At 32.4% G+C, this 20301-nt stretch overlaps 1 protein-coding gene and 1 pseudogene across 1 annotated transcript; both read left to right on the plus strand.

Annotated features, from left to right (window-relative positions):
- The first annotated feature begins 3025 nt into the window (after window positions 1-3025).
- LOC117920146 lies at window positions 3026-9519 on the plus strand. The gene is made up of 4 exons (XM_034837516.1): window positions 3026-3358; window positions 3466-3837; window positions 8445-8792; window positions 8886-9519. Exons 1-4 carry the CDS (start codon window positions 3041-3043, stop codon window positions 9264-9266), a joined length of 1419 nt encoding a protein of 472 aa, XP_034693407.1. The 5' UTR covers window positions 3026-3040; the 3' UTR covers window positions 9267-9519.
- Window positions 9520-15582: 6063 nt separating this feature from the next.
- LOC117920154 lies at window positions 15583-17255 on the plus strand (annotated as a pseudogene).
- Window positions 17256-20301: the final 3046 nt, after the last annotated feature.

The raw sequence follows: 20301 nt of genomic DNA on the forward strand, positions 1-20301 counted from the left end.
GGTTATTGCATTGGCTCAAAAGGTTCTAGATTTTATTGTCCATCTCATACTACCAGGATCATTGATTCAAATAGGGATGTATACTTTGAAGATGAAGTTAATGTTGATCCCAAGTTTGTGTCTTGTGAGATACCTTTTGGAGAAGAACATGTTATAATTCCTTTTTCTACATCTAACGTTCTAGATGTGGATGTTCCTATTGTCCAACAACCGACCACTAATCAAGGAAAGCATGGTGATGGTACTGTTGTTGATGGGATTCTTTTGAGAAAATCGCAAAGGGTTCGTAGGCCGTCTATTTCAGATGATTACATGATTTATTTGCAAGAGCATGAGTATGATGGTTATGATGCTTTTGATCCAGTCACTTATTAAGAAACAATTCATTGTCCTCAATTCACTTCTTGGAAAGAAGCCATTAATGATGAAATGAACTCTATGTATATGAATTGTGTTTGTGATTTGGTCGAATTGCCACATGGTTGTAAACCAGTTGGATGCAAGTGGGTCTTTAAGACCAAACGTGATTCTAGCGGGCCAATAGAGAGATATAAAACTAGACTTGTGGTTAAAGGTTATAGTCAAAGAGAAGGAATTGATTTAAAGAAACATTCTCACCTATGTCGACCAATGACTCTTTTAGAGTGATTATGGCCATAGTAGCTCATTTTGATTTGAAGCTACATCAGATGGAGGTTAAGACAACTTTCTTGAGATCTGGATGAGGATGTGTATATGGAGCAGCCTACTAGTTTTGCAGAAGTTGGAAAGGAAGATTTAGTTTGCAAGCTCAATGAGTTAATTTATGGTCTTAAACAGGCTTCGAGGTAGTGGTATATGATGTTTGATAGGATTATCACCCAAAATGGTTTTAAAGAGAATACACTTGACATATGCATATATTTGAGGGTCAGTGGGAGTAATTACATATTTCTTGTTTTATATGTTGATGATATACTACTCACATCAAATGATTCTAACTTGTTGATTGAGATAAAGCACATGTTGTCAACCCATTTTGACATGAAGGATCTTGGTGAGGCTTCTTATGTTTTGGGCATAAAGATTCTTCGTGATAGGGCTGATGAGGTGCTTAAATTGTCTCAAAGAACCTATATTGAGAAGATATTGAAGAGGTTCAATATGCACAACTGTAATTCTACTAGAGCGCCAATTGTGAAGGGTGATAAGTTTCCAAAGGCTTAGTGTCCTAAAAATGATGATGAGAGAGAGAAAATGAGAACCATTCCTTATTCATCTTTGGTTGGTAGCCTTATGTATGCTCAAGTATGTATACGCCCTGATATTGCTTTTGTTGTGGGCATGTTGGGAAGGTACTTGAGCAATCCTGGGAGTCAACATTGAAAAGCTGCTAAGAAGGTCCTTAGGTATTTGCAAGGAACTAAGGACTTAATGTTGACATATCAACGCACCAACATACTTGATGTAGTTGGGTTTTGTGATGCTGATTTTGTTGGATGCATAGATGATAAGAAATCCACTATGAGCTATATTTTTGTGATGACAGGAGGAGCGGTATCTTGGAAAAGTGTCAAACAGACACTTACAACATCCTCAACTATGGAAGCAGAGTGTGTGACATGTTATGAGGCTTGTTGTCATGCTATATGGATGCAGAATTTTATTTCAGCTTTGGGAATTGTTGACTCCATTTCTAGACCACTGAAATTATTTTGTGACAATTCCGCAACTGTTGCTTTCTCTAAGAACACCAGGAGTACTTTTCACTCTAAGAATATTGATGTAAAGTTCTATTTTGTTAAGGAGAAAGTGGTAGAGTCTTTTATTGATATTGAACACATGTCCACAAAAGATGTTGGTGGATCCACTAACAAAAGACTTATCCATAGTTGTGTTTCATTAACATGTATCTCAAATGGGGTTGTTGGGAGCCTAGATTGCATTAAGTTAGTGGGAGCCTTTTTTTTTTTTTTTTTTGGTATTATAATATTATGCTATTGTTGGAAGGAATGCTACTGTTGTATATTTCCCTGTGAATCAAGCAATGAAACATATGTGATTGCTTTTGATTATTTGTTTTGATGAGATTCTATGAGATATTGATTTATGATTATGTATATGTTGTGATATTTGATTATGTAGTCCAAGTGGGAGAATTGTTAGAATTTTTTTATGTATAGACTTACATAATCAATGTGATAATGTCATAAATCATTGTTATTTTATTTTTACATTGTGGTTCATAATGGGATTAGACACATATTGTTGCTTGATTTTTTATGGGTTCACCCTAATTCACTTTATCGACCCATTAAGTCAAGTGGTCCAAATAATGTGTGATATATATATATATAAGTGAAAAGACCTTCTTCTCTGACTCCTTCTTGGCTGGAGAGGGCACGCACTCTAGAGAGAGCACACACTTGGACTGAATCTTAGGGAGAAAAGGGAAGAGCTCATTGAACCCGGATTTTCATACTATCATTGGACCGAGCTTCTTCTTGAACTCCAGTAGAGAAAGAAATGGCTTTCCATGACATTAATCAAGATGAACATTTCATTTATTGTCATTTAATGCATGCTTTAATGTCTACATGTGATCTTATATAGTTTAAATTTTCATCATAATTAGCACCCATAGATGAGATATCTTGGTCCAAAGGCATGTTGGTCATGCCATTTGGTGGTTCTGTAATTTGGAGCAAGGAAATGACTGGGGTCCTTCCCACCGTCGCTCTCGCTTAGCATTTTCTCACCTAGAAAAGATGGAAATTTAGGAATGTGCCGTGCTCCATTCTGATTTCTGAGCCACAATTCACCAACCATTTCTTGGGCTTTGAGAGATTCATACGGATCTTGATTAGATTCTAGAGCTACATTATGGACGGTTCTTATCCTCTTCGATTTCACTATACTCTCGATCTTCACGCCCGTAACAACGGCCTCAACACATGTAATACCTATTTACATTCCCTATTCACAGAGTGGCAGAGTTACTGATTATTTATAGCTTTGTGTTTGCTTGTTTTTTTGGTACTTCTTTCCAGATACAGTGGTTATGGCTAAGAACGATGTGAAGCTTTTGGGTGCATGGCCAAGCCCATTTGTGATGCGAGCACGCATCGCCCTCAACATCAAATCCGTCGACTATGAGTTACTCGAAGAGAAACTGGGATCTAAGAGCCAACTCCTCCTTCAATCCAACCCAGTGTACAAGAAAGTGCCCGTTCTCATCCATGAGCACAAACCCATATGCGAATCCCTCATCATTGTCCAGTACATCGACGAGGCTTGGTCCTCTGGACCCTCCATCCTCCCTTCAGACCCTTATGACCGCGCTATTGCCCGCTTCTGGGGTGTCTACATTGACGATAAGGTATGTTTAATTAATTCTTCGTGTTTTATTACTCCAAATATTATAGAAATGCATGCTAAGTGATTCTTGTTATTTGATTATGATCGATGCGATTCAAATGGGTGTAGTGGTTTCCGTTGCTGGGTGGGATCGGGAAGGCTCAAGGAGAGGAGGCGAAAAAGGCGGCAGTAGATCAAGTGCATGAAGGGCTTATGCTGTTAGAGGAGGCGTTCGGGAAGTGCAGCAAAGGGAAGGATTTCTTTAGCGGGGATCGAATTGGTTACCTTGATATCGCTTTAGGGTGCTTCTTGGGGTGGGTGAGGGTGTCGGAGAAGATGAATGGCGTGAAGCTGCTTGATGAAGCCAAGATGCCTGGTCTGGCTAGCTGGGTGGAGAAGTTCTGTGCGGACAGTGCTGTGAAGGATGTGATGCCGGATACCGATAAACTTTCGGAGTTTGCTAGGATGCTAATCCAGTTCAAGGCCAACGCTCATCCGCCGGCTTCTTAATTATAGATGGGAGGTATCCTAGCTAGGGTTCATCTTATTCATAGGATTGAAAATAAATTCTAATTGTTAAGTGATTTGATGCATTGATCATCTTATTCAGTGGCTACTTCTCAATGCTGTAAACCTTCCTCTTCACACCTCACATTTTTCTACTTGTTTTTTGGCAGCTCTTCACTTCATTTCGATTAAGGTTTTGGCCAAATCTAACCTGCGTTGATTTGAAATTTGATCAAATATCTCCTGTTGAAGTGAAAGAAGGGTATTTGTTGAGAATATCCCTTTATACTATGGTAGAGAAACCTAAATTATTAGCGTTCATAATTCTCGATTAGACTAATTAAGATGTGTCTATAAAGTAACTATATATATATTTTTTTTATGTAACTCTTTATTTTTATAAATATTAATCATACTTATTGTCTTCTGCTCAATTGTATGTCAACTCTCATCTATAATTTTTTAAAAATAAAATATTAAATTTGGCTCATTTGTAGCCGAATGGCCCTGACTAGGCTTGGACAATTTCAAGGCAAGTTTGCTGATCTTTAATTCATATAATACATTGTTTGAGCCACAAAAGTCGTACAGAAAATTGCATAACAGCCCTATGGAAGTTGATAAAGCTGATTGATTCTAGTAAAGCAGCGAGGTGGTGAAACTATTCTTTTCAATTTCTGGTTGGAAATAGACCTTTATTGCAATTAAATGAGAAGAAAGTGGACTACTTAGGCAGTGTTGTCACACTCGATTTTCACTTCGTTTTTTCTGAAAGATTCCTTAATTTTTACATGGCTTCTAGTGATATTCTCTGAATCTTCATTGCCGTATTCATAAGAAAATGACTTCGTCTTAAGTTCTTATACTCATGACTAGATAGGTTGTGTTCATAAGTACATGGATTTCTAATCGTGTTCTTATGAAAACGGCTTATTGTTTTTGTACATAAGAACACGATCTTTAATTCATTTTCTATTTTTTGTAGGTAAAAAAAGTAAGAAAGTAATTCAAAGTTTATTTGATAGTATTTTAATTTTTAGTTTAAAAAACGTTTTTGTCAATGTTTCTAAATTAACAATCTAATATTTATTATAAAACATCTATAAAATGGTTAAGAATGTGATTAAGTCTAAAATCAAAATAAAACAAAAGTTTGAAAATATAAAAATAAAATATTACTTCCACCTTATAAATTTAGGGGTGCCTTTTCTTTAGTTTTTTAAAGGTTGATTTTTTTTTTTAAATAATAGCTAAATAAAAAGTGACACAAAATGTAATTAAAGATGAAAACTCCATAATTCTTAATACTAGCTTTTTCTATTAATAAAAATGTAAAAATAAAACCAAAATTTTAATAAATTATAATGTTAGTTTGAATGTAGCACTACTCTATATTTATCTTACATCCCATAACTTCACTTATTATTTTTTAATGATTCTATCATCTTAATTTTATTATAAAAAAATCATGAATTTATTATCTTATTTTTATTTTTGAGAATAATCCTTAACACTTGACTAACTCCATTATTATTATTATTATTATTATTATTCTAACTTAAATTTTTTAAGCCTTAATATTTGTGTTAATTTCTTTTAGGCTATGTTTGGTTCCATAAAATTAGAGGGAAAATGTAAAGGGGAAAAAAATAGAGAGAAAAAGTAGAAAGAAAGAAAAAATGAAAGAAAATAAAATCTAGGTTTAAAATCAATAAATTATTTTTATTTACTATTTCAAACTTATTTCACTTATTTAACTTGCCGATGTAAAGATTAATTAATTGATTTTCTTTGGTATTTTTCATTAGACAACCAAATATGATAAAATTATATTTCTTAACATTTTTTTTTTTCTTTGTTAGAATTTTCTAAGAACCAAACATAACTTTAATGTTAAGGTATTCTTACTTTTATCTATTTTTTATCTATTTTTAAAAGTTTTATTTCATGAAATAGTGATGAATTAAAATGGTAGTTATCAAATTATTGTAGATCACTTGTGGACGAGGGAGGATTTTTGAAGTAGAAGATAATTTTCACTTGCAAAAATTCATCAATAATGATGGGTAACAACTCAAACAAAATTCCAATAGGTTTAATTAGCCTATTTTCTCCCGTAAAAGAAAATTTGTTAAAATTAAGGAACTAAATCCCTTAAATTAAGTAATTAAAATTGGAGAATTTGAAATTTAAATTCCCTATCTATCTTCATCTATATAAATAGAGGTGTCTTTTAAAGAAATTCAGAAATTAAAATAATTCAAAAAGAAAAATCCTAAGGAGAAAATTCAAAGGTAACTTAAAAAAGAGTTTGGCAAAAGAACTGCTATACGCATTAAAATTAAGAGCGTCATCGTCGTCTTCCAAAGTGTAATCAAGGAAAAAGCAATGCTATAAAGAAATCAAATCTAAAGAATTTAACTATGGGACAACAATTGATAAGAAGTGTTGTGTTCACATTTAGTAGAAACTCACCTCTAGAAACCGCTATCAAGGGTAGGTACATAAGGGATTCAACTGAGTCGTTACATAAATCTTTCTCTAGTACTCATCCCTTTCAACATAAGGTATATATTTGTGGTTCAAGCCTTCAAAAGATTGACAACCTATACACTTACGGCCATTTTTTTATTTATAGATAAGGTATATATCTTCTGAAGTAATTTAAAGTTTAAAGAGTTCTAGTAACCGTCATACAATCAGCAACCAAAAAGCCATTAAGAAGATTACATTGACAAAGAACACTTCAAATTTTCAAAAAGAACAAAAAAAATATGGAAGGTCGATAGTAACCCTTTCTAGCTATAGCCACAATTAAAATGGAAACATGACCAATCTAAGGAAAGAATCAAGCCATGATTCAAATGAGGGATACCATGTAAAAGGTGGTAAACACAACCAAATTTCAGCCACATAAAAAGGGTCAACAAATTGAAGCTAAAGATCAACCTCTCCCTAGGATTGATGCTTAGGACAAACTTGAGCTGGATAATCAATCAAAAGATCGACCCGACCATCATGTCAGCCTCAAGTCTTCAACTATTTCATCAATCACTAATCAGTGATTGTTTATCAATTGAAGATTTTTGTCAATGCAGACAAAAAAAAAAAAAAAAAAAGTCAAATATGGAAGCTTCAAATCTTCTACGTACGTTTTGAGTCGACCACCAAAATGTGCAAGAATAAATCAGTTATTGATTGATTAGATATGGCATGTAAGGGGGTGAAGTGTTTGACTTTTTGGGAAGAATTTGTGAACGGTTGATCTGCATTTGAAACTGTCCAATTCAAAATTATTTTATGCTTATTTGGAAGATATTTAGAATCTTTAGTCACTAAGGAAATATCCAAAGATTCCACATTAGTAAATGAAAGATGATCTAGAGCTACGTGGACTCTCTATATAAGAGAGAAACTTGAACAGTAATAAGCTCTCCTCTCCTGAGAAAAGACCCTCACGTCCCTTTCTGTTGATCTTTTTCCTTTTGGAATCATCAAGTTGAAAGATCCACGAGGTAAGAATTGAAAGTCAACTCTATTTTTCAGTTTTTGGGTTTCTATTTTTTTTTTTAATTTTTTGGTCTTGATGATATGAGGCTCTTGGGAATTCAATTCTGAATTTTCCTATTTCGCCCACCAGATTTAAGGTAATGAAAAAGATTCAATTCTGAACCAAGTAAAGGAGAAGTGTTCCTTCAAAAATAAGAGAAAACTAAACACGTGTTGGGAGATTGTTAAAGAAAATTGCCTTTTATACATATTTCTATATATATTTTTAAACTGAAATTAGTCTTTAAAGAATTTGTTTTGAAAATATTTTAATTTTTAAGAATAAAATTGAATTGTCTTTTTGGTGTTTCTTTTGTAAATCATTTGAACAAACAATTGAAAAATATGCAGAAAAATTGTGAACTTTTGACAAAATATGTTAAAATGATTATTTTTTACATTTACATTTTTCAATAAAATTTTATTCTTAAAAATAATTCAAAACTCGGTTTAAAACCTTTCTTTGAAAAAAATTTTATATTAGAAAATGTTGCCCAACAAACCCTAATTTTCCTTCTAATAAGGCAATGTGAACACGGGGAATACAAGTCCTGCAAGCAGGACTCTTCGACTTCTTGTGCGGTGGAAATTTGGAATCTGCGTGTTTCATTCTCGGCCACTTGTTTGGCTAGGATCAGTTTCAACCACGTAGACGTATCCTTATGGGGTGGCATCTTTCCGCTGTATTTTAAGTCAGCTGCAGCCTCGAGAAAACTGCTTTCAATCCTTTGATGATTCTGATCTACTCGCAATTAAACCGACTTAGCTCCATTCAACTGTATATTAGTTTCAGTCACAGTGGTATACCGCTTCACAAAATTCAAAAGTGGCAGCATGGTTCATAAATGAACTGCGGCCGTCCTTGTCCTCTGCCCTTCCCACATTTAATTTTGATATCTACTCTCTTCCATGTTCACACCTACATGTTCACACCTATAACGAAGCCCTCATTAACTCGTTCTAAATAAGACCTCTTTATATTTATTATTCATATACAGCGCCACCATAGATTTAATAGCTTGTGATTTTCTTTTGACATTTCTGTATTGTAGAACTCGGTTGCTCTGCTTGAGATTGTAGTCATGGCTGAGAGTGAAATCAAGCTTCTGGGTGCATGGCCAAGCCCATTTGTGATGCGAGCTCGGATCGCCCTTAACATCAAGTCCGTAGACTACGAGTTCCATCAAGAGAAACTGGGATCCAAGAGTCAGCTCCTCCTCGAGTCCAACCCAGTTTACAAGAAAATCCCAGTTCTCATCCACGATCAGAAGCCCATATGCGAGTCCCTCATCATCGTTCAGTACGTCGACGAGGCTTGGTCTTCCGGACCCTCCATCCTCCCTTCCGACCCTTATGACCGCGCTATTGCCCGCTTCTGGGCTGCCTATATTGACGACAAGGTACGATTTTCCTGTTCCATGGCTCAAACTATTTCGATAAGGCTGTGGTAATTCTTCTTGTTTGATTATGATGCGCAATTCAAATTGGTGCAGTGGTTTCCATCGCTGAGTGGATTAGCGAAGGCTCAAGGAGAGGAGGCAAAGAAGGCGGCGATGGATCAAGTGCTTGAAGGGTTCCTGTTGTTGGAGGAGGCGTTTGGGAAGTGTAGCAAAGGGAAGGATTTCTTTGGCGGGGATCGAATTGGGTACCTTGATATTGCTTTGGGTTGCTTCTTGGGGTGGCTGAGGGTGTCGGAGAAGATGAATGGTGTGAAACTGCTTGATGCAGCCAAGACGCCTGGTCTGGTTGGATGGGCGGACAAGTTTTGCGGGGACGATGCCGTGAAGGATGTGATGCCGGAGACTGATAAGCTTGCGGAGTTCGCTAAGATTCTTTTCCAGGCCAAGGCCAATGCTCCTCCGCCGGCTAATTAATTACCATGTATTAGCTAACGGGATCTTTTAAGTGGAGTATGGATTGGTTGCAGTGTTCATCGGCGCAAACTTGGTTTGTTGTGCCTGGTTTTTCTTTTTTCCCCCCTTTTCTACGTGAGTACATGATGATATTCTGGTTAATAGACGCTATCCTCATAGGTTTATTTACCACGATTATAGCTATTCCTCCTGTCAACATCCTTTGAGGCAAGGTTTTTATGATAAGATTTTATAAATTATCATTTTGATGAAACCTTACTTTTAGGGGTAAATAATGATCCATCAATTCATATAAAGTTACATGATCAAAATCCATTCTAGAAATATAAACTAATATGATTTGATAACCCTAAAGGATAATTAGTTAATTGTCAATTAACTAGTATCATATCAGAAATAAATAAAAACATTTCTTTTTTTTTTAAAAAAAAAAAAAAAGCCCAACTAAAACATACTTTTGATAACCTGTTACTAATTTATCTCTTTTAATTAGGAAAGAAACTAGAAAAACAATAAACCCTATAGGCTGATATCACAAATTCCACCCAAAAAGCCATATTTTGACTGTGCCTTAACCATATTAATTGTACTTGAATTGTTAGATATTCGTAATCGATGATAACATAGCTCTCATCCTTATTACAAAACTATACATGAGTGAAAATTTATGTCCTTATGCAATTAATTAGCATAAAAATAGATTAAATTTATGTCCTTACGGTGAAATAGTTAAAACAAAAGACAATGTCCTAATAAGACAAGTAGTAGCACGATAGACTTGTGGTTCAAATAATATAATTCTTTGGAAGAGGAAAACATATAAAAAAACTTGTCACTTTTGAAGAAACTACAAAAATGATTAATCAATTGAAAATTAATGAACCTATAGCCTTTGAAGAGGCACAAATGACCCAAATGATCTTTTAAGAGACACATATTGAACAAATAACTTTTGAAGAGGTGCAAATTCAACGAATAACTCCTCAAAAAGCATAGATACCTCCATATTTAAAAATAAAGAGATCTCTATTAGTCATGTACATGAAAGAAGAAAGATGATACCAAAATAATATTGTCATTAACAATACATCTTTTTAGACGAGTCTTGACATCATGAGGAATAATAAAGATTACAAATCATAAATTGTGCAAGAATATTGACATAAAAATAATTTTTCAAAATGGAAAAATCTAATACACATCAAGCTAAACTTGTTGACGAAACAAGGAGTACTTGGACCAAATACTAGAAGATGTGAAAATTGTTGGATACTAATAAGTTATAATACAAAAGTGTAGTTGAGATAAACACAAATATAATATAAGATTTCTTACAAAGGCCTTGTATTAACTTTTGTAATAAATCGGTCATATTCCTAACTAACATTATTAATCTTCCATGGAGGATTTGACACGTATTTTATAATGATTAATAGATATGTTAAAATCCTTGATGGATTCAAAATGCATAAAGTGAAAAAGTATTTGAAGGATTTAAAATGTTTGAAGCAAATATATCCTTGAAGGACTTAAGATACTTGAAGCACATAATTTGAAACCTTGTAGCATGTACTCAATTAAGCTACAATTAAATACCTTTATATGGATTAAAACAGCATGGATGCAAATGGTATAATCATCTTAATGAATATTTATTAAAAGAAGGATATGTAAATAGTTCTATTTGTCCATGCGCATTCATTAAGAAATCAACAACCAAATTTGCAATTGTTTTAGTATATGTAGATGATTTGAATTTTATTGGAACTCTTGACGGGATCATAAGAATAGTTGACTATCTAAAAAATGAATTTGAAATAAATGATCTTAGAAAGATAATATTTTATTTTGACTTATAGCTCAAACACTTTCCAAAGTCTTGACATGTTTTTATATAATTTTCTTATTGTTGTTTTTCACTAGATGTGAACATAAACCCTTTTGTCTTTTGTCTTAAAGAAGATAATGATGAAATGTTTGATGAAAAAAATACCATATCTATGATGCATGTATTGACATATACGACAAATTGTACATGACCAGAAATAATATTTTTCATCAATAATTTGTTAGCAAGGTATAATTTGACACTAACTTGAAGACATTAGAATTATATCAAACATATGTTATGTTGTCTTTGTGGAGTTATTGATATAGATTTATTTTCTCAAAAGAAGCACAATTATAACTATGTGGATATGCATGATAATGCTTTTTTTTTTCAAATCCCTATAAAGTTAGATCTCAGATAGGATATTTATTTATCTGTGGACTACTATAATATAATGGTAGTCAATAAATCTGACAATGGTAGTTATTTCTTCAAATCCTTAAGACATGCTTGCAATTCATGAACAAAAGTCGGGAATGTATGTGGCTGAGAAATGTAATAAAATATAATCAAGAATCATGCATACTATAATCTATTAAAGACAATATAATAATGTTAGATGAAGATAATGTTAAGGGTGATAGAGCTAAACGTATTTCTCTCAAATTTTTTTACACTTGTGAGCTCAAAAAAGTGGTGAAATCATTATTCAAAAAGTAAGATGAAACGACAGTTTAGTAGACCCATTCACAAAGTATTGCCAATTGTAACACTAAAAAAACTCATATATAACATTGGGGTGTAATAACTCAAAGATCTTTATATTGCACTACTAGAAAGTAGGAGGGCAAATTAATAAGGATGCTATTATGTGTATTATATTCATTTTTTCTTCATCTAAGTTTTATTCCACTAGGTTTTATTGGTAAGATTTTTAATAATGCAATTGTAGTGAGTGGTTGTCATCAAAGAGGGAATGTTGTAAATGTTTATTGTAGTTTATGAATGACTACACTTGTTCTCAAAGTTGTGTTACACTTAGCCTATAAATAAGGTTTTTCTGGATTAATGAAAGATAACAAAAACAACATACTAATACTCCCCTCTTGTTTTCTACTTTTATGTTTACTTTTAATCATTTCTCACAGAGAATGGATTAAAAGTTATGAACAATAAAACAAATAATCATGTAAAAAAATTACCACTTCACTTTCTATTATTTTGTAATATATAAAGAAACAATTATAAAACCTTAATAATAATAATAATAATAATAATAAACTCTTAATAAAACTAGGATTTTGAATCCTAACAAAAACAAAAAACTCAAATATTAATAAAATAATTGTAATAAATTAAGCAAACATAGATACTTTAATTAGGACTCTAAAATGTTTTCCTTAAACCAAATTCTTAACTTTAATCATTTTTATCTGCTTCTTCATGGGTTGATTGGTTTTTTTCTAGATGTCCGCGATTTAATTTTCAGAAAAACAAAACTTAAAGATATTTTTTGTTGTCTTTTACCAACTCACAAATATTGTAAATTTTGATGTCTATATATTTGCTTTTTCATGAAAAGTTAAATTCACTATAAAAAAAAATAGGGTTTTGCCATGAATTAATTTATAATTAAAAGAGAGTATTTCGTGCTTGAAGACTTATTTTTTATTTTTTATTTTGGAAAAAATTATTTGTTTCAATGTTACTATGAATTCATGAACAATTATATTTAACCATAAGATTTGAAGTTTATATATATAACAAAAAACTCTTATTGTAAATTAAAATTTGTGACAACACGTCACTTTCACGATAAAATAAAATTTATCGTGACATATCACTTCTCACTGTAAAACAAGTTAATAACAACATGTCAGTTTTTTTTTTTTTTTTTTTTATGAAAATAATCATGATAAATTTTTCCAAAAAAAAAAAAAAATCATGTTGAATGATCACCCTTCTATTTGCATGGTACAAGAAATAAAACTTGGGATGAAACGTATTTTGCCATGAAAAATATTCTTATGTATCTTACCTATTTTTGTTTTAATACATCTTCTATGTTTCCCTCAACCATCTAGCTCATCATACAATTTAAAATATGTTCTTCCTTGCCAATTCCATATTAGCCTTTTAAATTAAACTTTTTCTTACTCAACTTAACAAAAGCATGAACCATGTGAATTTAGAGTGACACTGTAAACCAGTATATGCCTGCTACAACCTATCATTCGACGTGCACCATAATGGTCCATGGATTCAATACTACTTCCCAAGAGCACCCTTCAATGCCCACCTACTTTTTGAACAAATAAGGTATACGATCATATTGACTGCTACCAACTAACCTGCACCAGATTGATCAATAGATTTAATGCTACTAATATGGGTATATGGCATTCTTGCCTGACAAATAATTGACGTTTCTATTAATGGAATGAGGAACGGTCATATCTATGCCTTGAGAAATTATCAATTTCTTCTTCCCACTGTGGAGGAAAAAAATAATAAATTCTAGACTATACTCTCTACCTTTAGAATTAGCCACTTGTCAAAAACATGTACTGAACCATGACTATTTTTATTTTATTTTATATTATTTTTTTATTTTTAATTGAGTCGGGAACCCACTTGCCCACTTCTTCTTTTTTTTTTTTTCTTTTTTTTCTTTTCTTATCTTTTTGTTTTTTCTGATTTCCCTTTTTTCTTTTGGTTTTTTCCATTCTTTAATTTCTTTATTTAGTTTTTTAAATTAAAATTGTTAATTAATTTAAAATTTTTCAAATAGATGGAAATTATAGAAAAAAATTATGTTAGAAAAAGCTATCTTAAAAAATAAGATGTATAAAAATCATTAAATATAAATTTATTATTAAAGATTAATGTTAAAGAATAAAGAAATTGTGTGTTTCGATAGGACTTTCTTAAGGGTTCAACTTAGGAGTACAACCTTGAAAAATAAAAAATAAATTAAAATAAAATTGTAGACTCTCTATTTTGTTCATCGCACACATATTTTTATTGTCATTTTTCCTCACACTTTGCTCGTTTTCAACACGTGTTTAGAATCCCTTTTTGCTCAATTTTTCATGGTCTTTTAGTGGTTTGCGTCTACTTAGCTCATTATCGATTTTTTGAGCTACATTTTGGGAGACCATTAGAGGATTGATTTGGATCCGAGCATGATTATTGAAGGCATGTTAGGATTGGTTATTTTAGAGTGTGTTTTTAGAGCATTAAAGCTCTTTTGGGCTGTTTGGTTGGGATGAGGACACATGTCCTCATCTTGGCCGTCTATTTTCTTTGTTTTTTTTGGTTGTTTTTGGCCTTTATGAGGCTTTTCCCCCACTTTTTAGAGACAGTTTTTTTTAGGAAAGTGGGAGACAATCTCTGAAGAGGGTAAGCTACGAGAGACACGTGGCACAGGACACTATTGTCTTGGGCATGGTGTGGTGGTTAGGAGTTCAGGTGAGATTCCTAGAGGAAGGGAGGAGAAGAAGAGGAACTACAAATGGAGATTCCGAGTGAAAAGTGAAGGGGTGAGGGAGGCATCATTAGAGGAAAAAAAAACACAAAGAAAATGAGGGATTTTGGGTTGAGTGTTCGTGAGAAAAGAGAGATAGCTATGAGTATAGGAGAGAGTTAATTTTTTTTTAGAGATGAACCAGAGTGAGTTGTAGAGAAAGATGAATAAGTGTTCATGAGAGTTTGGAGGAACCAGAGATAGTTGAGAAAGAGGGAGAAAATAAAGAGAGCTAGACCAAAAACAAAGGAGGACCAAAAGATAGAAACTGTTGATGACATGAAAGGAGGGGCATTTTGATTTTTCTGGTGGGTTTTGCTTGGTGAGATGAAAGAGTAGTGAGGATTCGTTTTTGGTGGGTTTGTGCTAAGCAAGCAGAAACTGGAGAAAAGAAAAACAAATAAGGGTTGCAAACTAGAGTGGGTGGAGTTCCTAAGCTTTCCTTGTTGGCTTCTAAGAGTGGACACATCTAGCTCAAATCCAAATAGACACTTGTTTGGAAAGAGGATCAAAACGTAAGTATGAGCTCCATGTCTCTGTTTTCTTTATCACTCTACATTGGTTATTGCTGGTTTTAGACAAGTGTGGGTCTAAGGTTGTACTTTTGATCTTCTTGTTGATCTTTAAGATGATTGTAGGCTTGTTGTTATTGTTTTATATATGTTGAAAATAAAGTCTATAAAAGACCAATAATTTAGAATTCCAAGTCCAATTTGGTATGCCCCGTGGCATCTCTCATGGCTATGTCATGTTGATTTTATATGAAGAATTTTACACCAATCTACGTCATTGTAGGCGACGCTGCCAACCGACAGCCACTTTCATTCCCATTTATATATTCACACATTCACCCTTACATGGCGACCTGAGTTCCAACTCTACGTTTACATAGCTTGTGTTTTTTTGTTGTAGTTTCTAACGACACTGCTGGTTTGCTTTTTGAGACTCAGACTGTGGCTATGGCTACAAGCGACATGAAGCTATTAGGTGCGTGGCCAAGTCCATTCGCCTTGTGAGTTTGTATCACCCTTGTTGGTGTTGAGCCAATTGAATTCAAGTTCGTCCACCTTCACTGAAGTCAGACAAACTTCTTCCTTGAACAGAAGGATGTCCGAACAGGTGGTTTGGGCACGCCCCTCCGAAACTTAAGTAAGAAATCAACAAGGATAATTCTAACTATTTTTTGTGGGAGAGAATGAGCGTGTGTACCGTATTGGTGCTTCTTAAGGGATTTATATAGAGCAGATGACATCGTCATTATAACGCTAATTATATACTCTAACCTTTCTTGTAATGATGATTGCTTGGTGGAAATCGAGCCTTGATAATACGGTCAACACCATCACTGCTGCGTGGATTGGGCAATCACATTAAGTAAGGGTTGCTGATTGGTGCCTTTTGCTGACTATCGTGCCGAAATCTTTGACCATGTAGCTGATTATCCATTTAGCTTGCCAATGTATGGTATTTTGTGTAACAATTAATTGACATTGATTTTTGGGTATAAATGACATTTAGTTTGTCACTCAAACATCAGGAGTTTAGTCCAGCGGTCAAACATCAAGCGTCTAGTCCAACACTCAAACATTATGCGTCTAGGCCAGTGCTCAGACATCATGCGTCTAGGTCGACGCTTAGACATCAGGCGTCTAGTCCGTCGCTCGAACATTTGGCATGGTTAACCATACATGTCAGAAATCCTGAGGACTTGGACTGAATTGATTTGCCTGTCTAAAAGGTCCAACCAACTTGGTATGTCCATTCCGTCTAGCATTATGGAAAAAAGAAAACTTCCCACTTCTAGTACTACACGGAGCTTATTTTGGTCCAGACGAAGTGATCCCAAACGGGTTACTTCTAGTGTCAAACGGAGTTTATCTTGGTCCAGACGAGTTATATATTTGTCTTGGTCAGTCAAAAGGTCTTGAGTCTGGGATGGACACATGTAGGGAAGCCCCCCACAACCCTCAACATCAAATCCATTAAGTACGAGTTATTGGAAGAGAACCTGTGAGCCAAGAGCCAACTTTTCCTCCAATCCAACCCAGTCCACAAGAAAGTCCCAGTTCTCATTCACTATGACAAACCCATATGTGAGTCCCTTGTCATTGTTCAGTATATCGACAAGGCTTGATCCTCTGCTCCCTCTATCCTCTCCTCAGACCCTTACAACCACGTTGTTGCCCGCTTTTGGGCTGCTTATATTGACGACAAGGTTTGCCTAATTCTTCATGTAGAATCACTCCAATTATGTATTTCAATAGGGCATGCAATTCCTCTTGTTTGACTATAGTATGGTTCAAATGGATGCTATTGTTTTCAGTGATATTTGGGGTATGGAAGATTCAAGGAGCGGAGGTAAAAGAGACGGCGTTGGATCAAGTATGTGAGGGATTAATGGTACTGGATGAGGAGTTTGGGAAGTGTAGCAAATGTATGGATTTCTTCGGCAGGGATCAGATTGGATATGTTGATATTGCCCTAGGGAGCTTGTTAAGGTGGGTGAATGTGATGGAGAAGATGAACGAATGTAAAGCTACTTGATGAAGATAAGATGCTTGGTCTAGCAGCATGGACTAAGAAGTTTTGTGAGGATGGTGCTATGAAAGATGTCATGCTAGACAAACGATAAGATTTTGGAGTATGTTGTACAGTTCAAAAAATCGGCCGAGTCCGGTACGACTCGACCGAGTCATATACGTCTCGACGCCGACTGTGACAAGTCTGATACCATATACAATTTATACCTAGACTCGGCCTTGAATCGGTTGGACTCGGATGACTCGACCGATATTACGAGTTAACTCGGTCAACTCGAAAAAAAAAAAAAAAACCAATCAACAGATTCCCTGCAAAAGAAATCCATCACAACAAGAATAAATTTTTCAGAGAAATTAGAGATTCCTTTACAAAAGAAAACCCGTGAAAATTTGAAACAAACCTGTGAAAATTTGAAACAAACCCGTGACCCTTTCAAAAGCCTTTAAAAAGAGCCTCGATTGAAAAATAACTTACTTAACCCTAAATCCACCATTGTCAAAGTGTAGAATCTTCGTCTTTGGTGTGTTGCCGATGGGAAAGTAGCAAATCATGGTTGTATGGTAGTAGTGGGAAGGTCCGATAGTTTGAGAGGCTACAGATTGTGGTATTCATGGTGTGTTGGGGAAGAAGATAGCAAGGCTACAGATCGGTCTTCATGGTCTTCGTGGTGTGTTGGGGAAGATAGCAAGGTTGCAGATCGATCTTCGTGGTGTTGGGGAAGAAGATAGAGGGCAAGGATTTCAAACCAGCATGTAATAACTAATAAAGGTAATTCCCCCTTTTTGCTATATAGTTGTACTTAATGAAGCATGTGAGTATATATATACTCCTCTATATACGGTTTAACACTTTATTGTTGCTATATATAATCTATCATTCCTTTTCAAATATTGGATGGTTATAACATTTTTGTTTTTAGGTGCCAATTAATTTGATTGACTTTCATCCATCACATAAATGAGAAAACATAAATGAATATCTTTAATATTTTAAAATTATTTTCACCATTAAATTATACATTTTATCAATTTCTCAATACTCTTAATAAAATCAATGATTATTTTTTATTTTATACAATGACAAGTGACATTAAATACTAATTTATTTATTAAGTGACTAATCAAAATTCATTTTAGCCCAGTTGGGTGATTGACCATCCTTGAGATGTGATCTATTTGTCTTTGGTTGAATGGTCTTTGATTTTTGTTTTATATTCTTCAACTATGGTATAATCTAATTTTCCATATATGAGTAAAAAAATTATAAGTACTTGTTTGTAATAGATATTAACCCTTCATTTAGGTTATATTTGATTCCCGAAAAATTATTAAGAAAATTTTATTTATTTATTTCACTATTTTTATCATAAAAAATATAAAAGAGAATCAACTGCAATTAAAAATTAGCTAAACATTTATATATTTTTAAATTATATAATCTTTATATAGAAAAATAAATAAATAAAATGAATTAAAAGAGCCATACAAAAATAAGTTATTAACCTTAAATTTGTTTAGTTTTCTTTCTTTTTTTCCCTCTAATATTCATAAACCAAATATAGCATTAGTAAATGACTTATTTAATTAAAAAGGTTATTGAAAACCCAATTTTGGAAATCTAACCCTTCATTATTTTTTTGGCATCATTTTAAAAAAACACTCTCATTTTTTTTCTTATAAAAATAATTATTTCTTTTAAAGCATTCATGTAAATACTTAAAATAATCAAGGGTATTTATATATATATATATAATATATATATATATATATATATATATATATATATATATATATATATATATATATATATATATCTATATATATATATATATATATATATAAATGAGTTACTCTTCAAATATAAGGATTATTTTCATCATTTTTAACTAATTAGGTTTTAATAAATTGAGTAAATCTCAAGATAATTTTAATACTCGATCTTTCGTTTGAATTAGAATTGCCTAGTAGTTACTCACTAACGGTAATCACCAATGTTACAACATAATTTCAAAGCATCTTATCATACAAGATATTAAAATAAATTAATTTTCTTTTCCTAGTTGTCTGCTTTATTTTTTATGCTAATAATATTTTTTTTTTAAATTAATAAGGAGAAAATTTGACATTTGACATATAATTAGTCAAATAGTATTGAGTAAAATTATCATCAAAATCTTTTATAATATTATTATTGAGTGATATCATGAGCTCTGAAATGTTACATTGCCTGGTTGAATAAATGTTATATATTTTATATAAAATTTTGTATAATGCTACAAAATATAATGTATAAGAAATTGTATTGAATACTTTAAAAATATCACTCAATTTTATATTCGTATAAATAAATTTACATTATATTAGTGACAAAAAAATTCCCTATTACTCAATTACATTAATACTATATTGCAAAATTAAATTACATTAGAAAATTAATAATTATTTAATTTTTTTTTCAAATAATCATAAATGATTTAATAATATGGAATGAAGGGTATGACATTTACATGGTAAATTACATTTATATTTGAATTAATCTTACTTCATTATATCATGTAGATTTTTTATTTTATAATATTCTACAATTAAATTACAATAGGAAATCAATAATTATCAAAACAATAAATTGGTTCACTAAATTATTTTTGTATGGTATAGAAATATAAAGTACATTTATATGGTAAACTTTATATGGTATAAATATTGTATTTTTAATTTATATTTTTATCTTATAATATTGCAAAATTAAATTACATTAGAAAATTAATAATTATTTAATTTTTTTTTCAAATAATCATAAATGATTTAATAATACGGAATAAAGGGTATGCATTTACATTTATATTTGAATCAATTTTACTTCATTATATTATGTAGATTTTTTATTTTATAATATTATACAATTAAATTACAATAGGAAATCAATAATTATCAAAACAAACTTTTTTAAAAGATTTTTTTTATAAAAATATTCATTTATTTAACTATTATTTATTTTAATTAAAAAAACATATAAATAAGTGGAATACAAAAGATGATGAACTTAGGTGAGATCGTGTTTATTGTTTTTTTAGTAGAATTTATTTTTATATGGTAACAATATGAAACATATAAGTGAGTGGAAAATTGAATATTATA

The sequence above is a fragment of the Vitis riparia genome, chromosome 1, assembly GCF_004353265.1.
Source record: "Vitis riparia cultivar Riparia Gloire de Montpellier isolate 1030 chromosome 1, EGFV_Vit.rip_1.0, whole genome shotgun sequence".
NCBI lineage: Eukaryota > Viridiplantae > Streptophyta > Magnoliopsida > Vitales > Vitaceae > Vitis > Vitis riparia.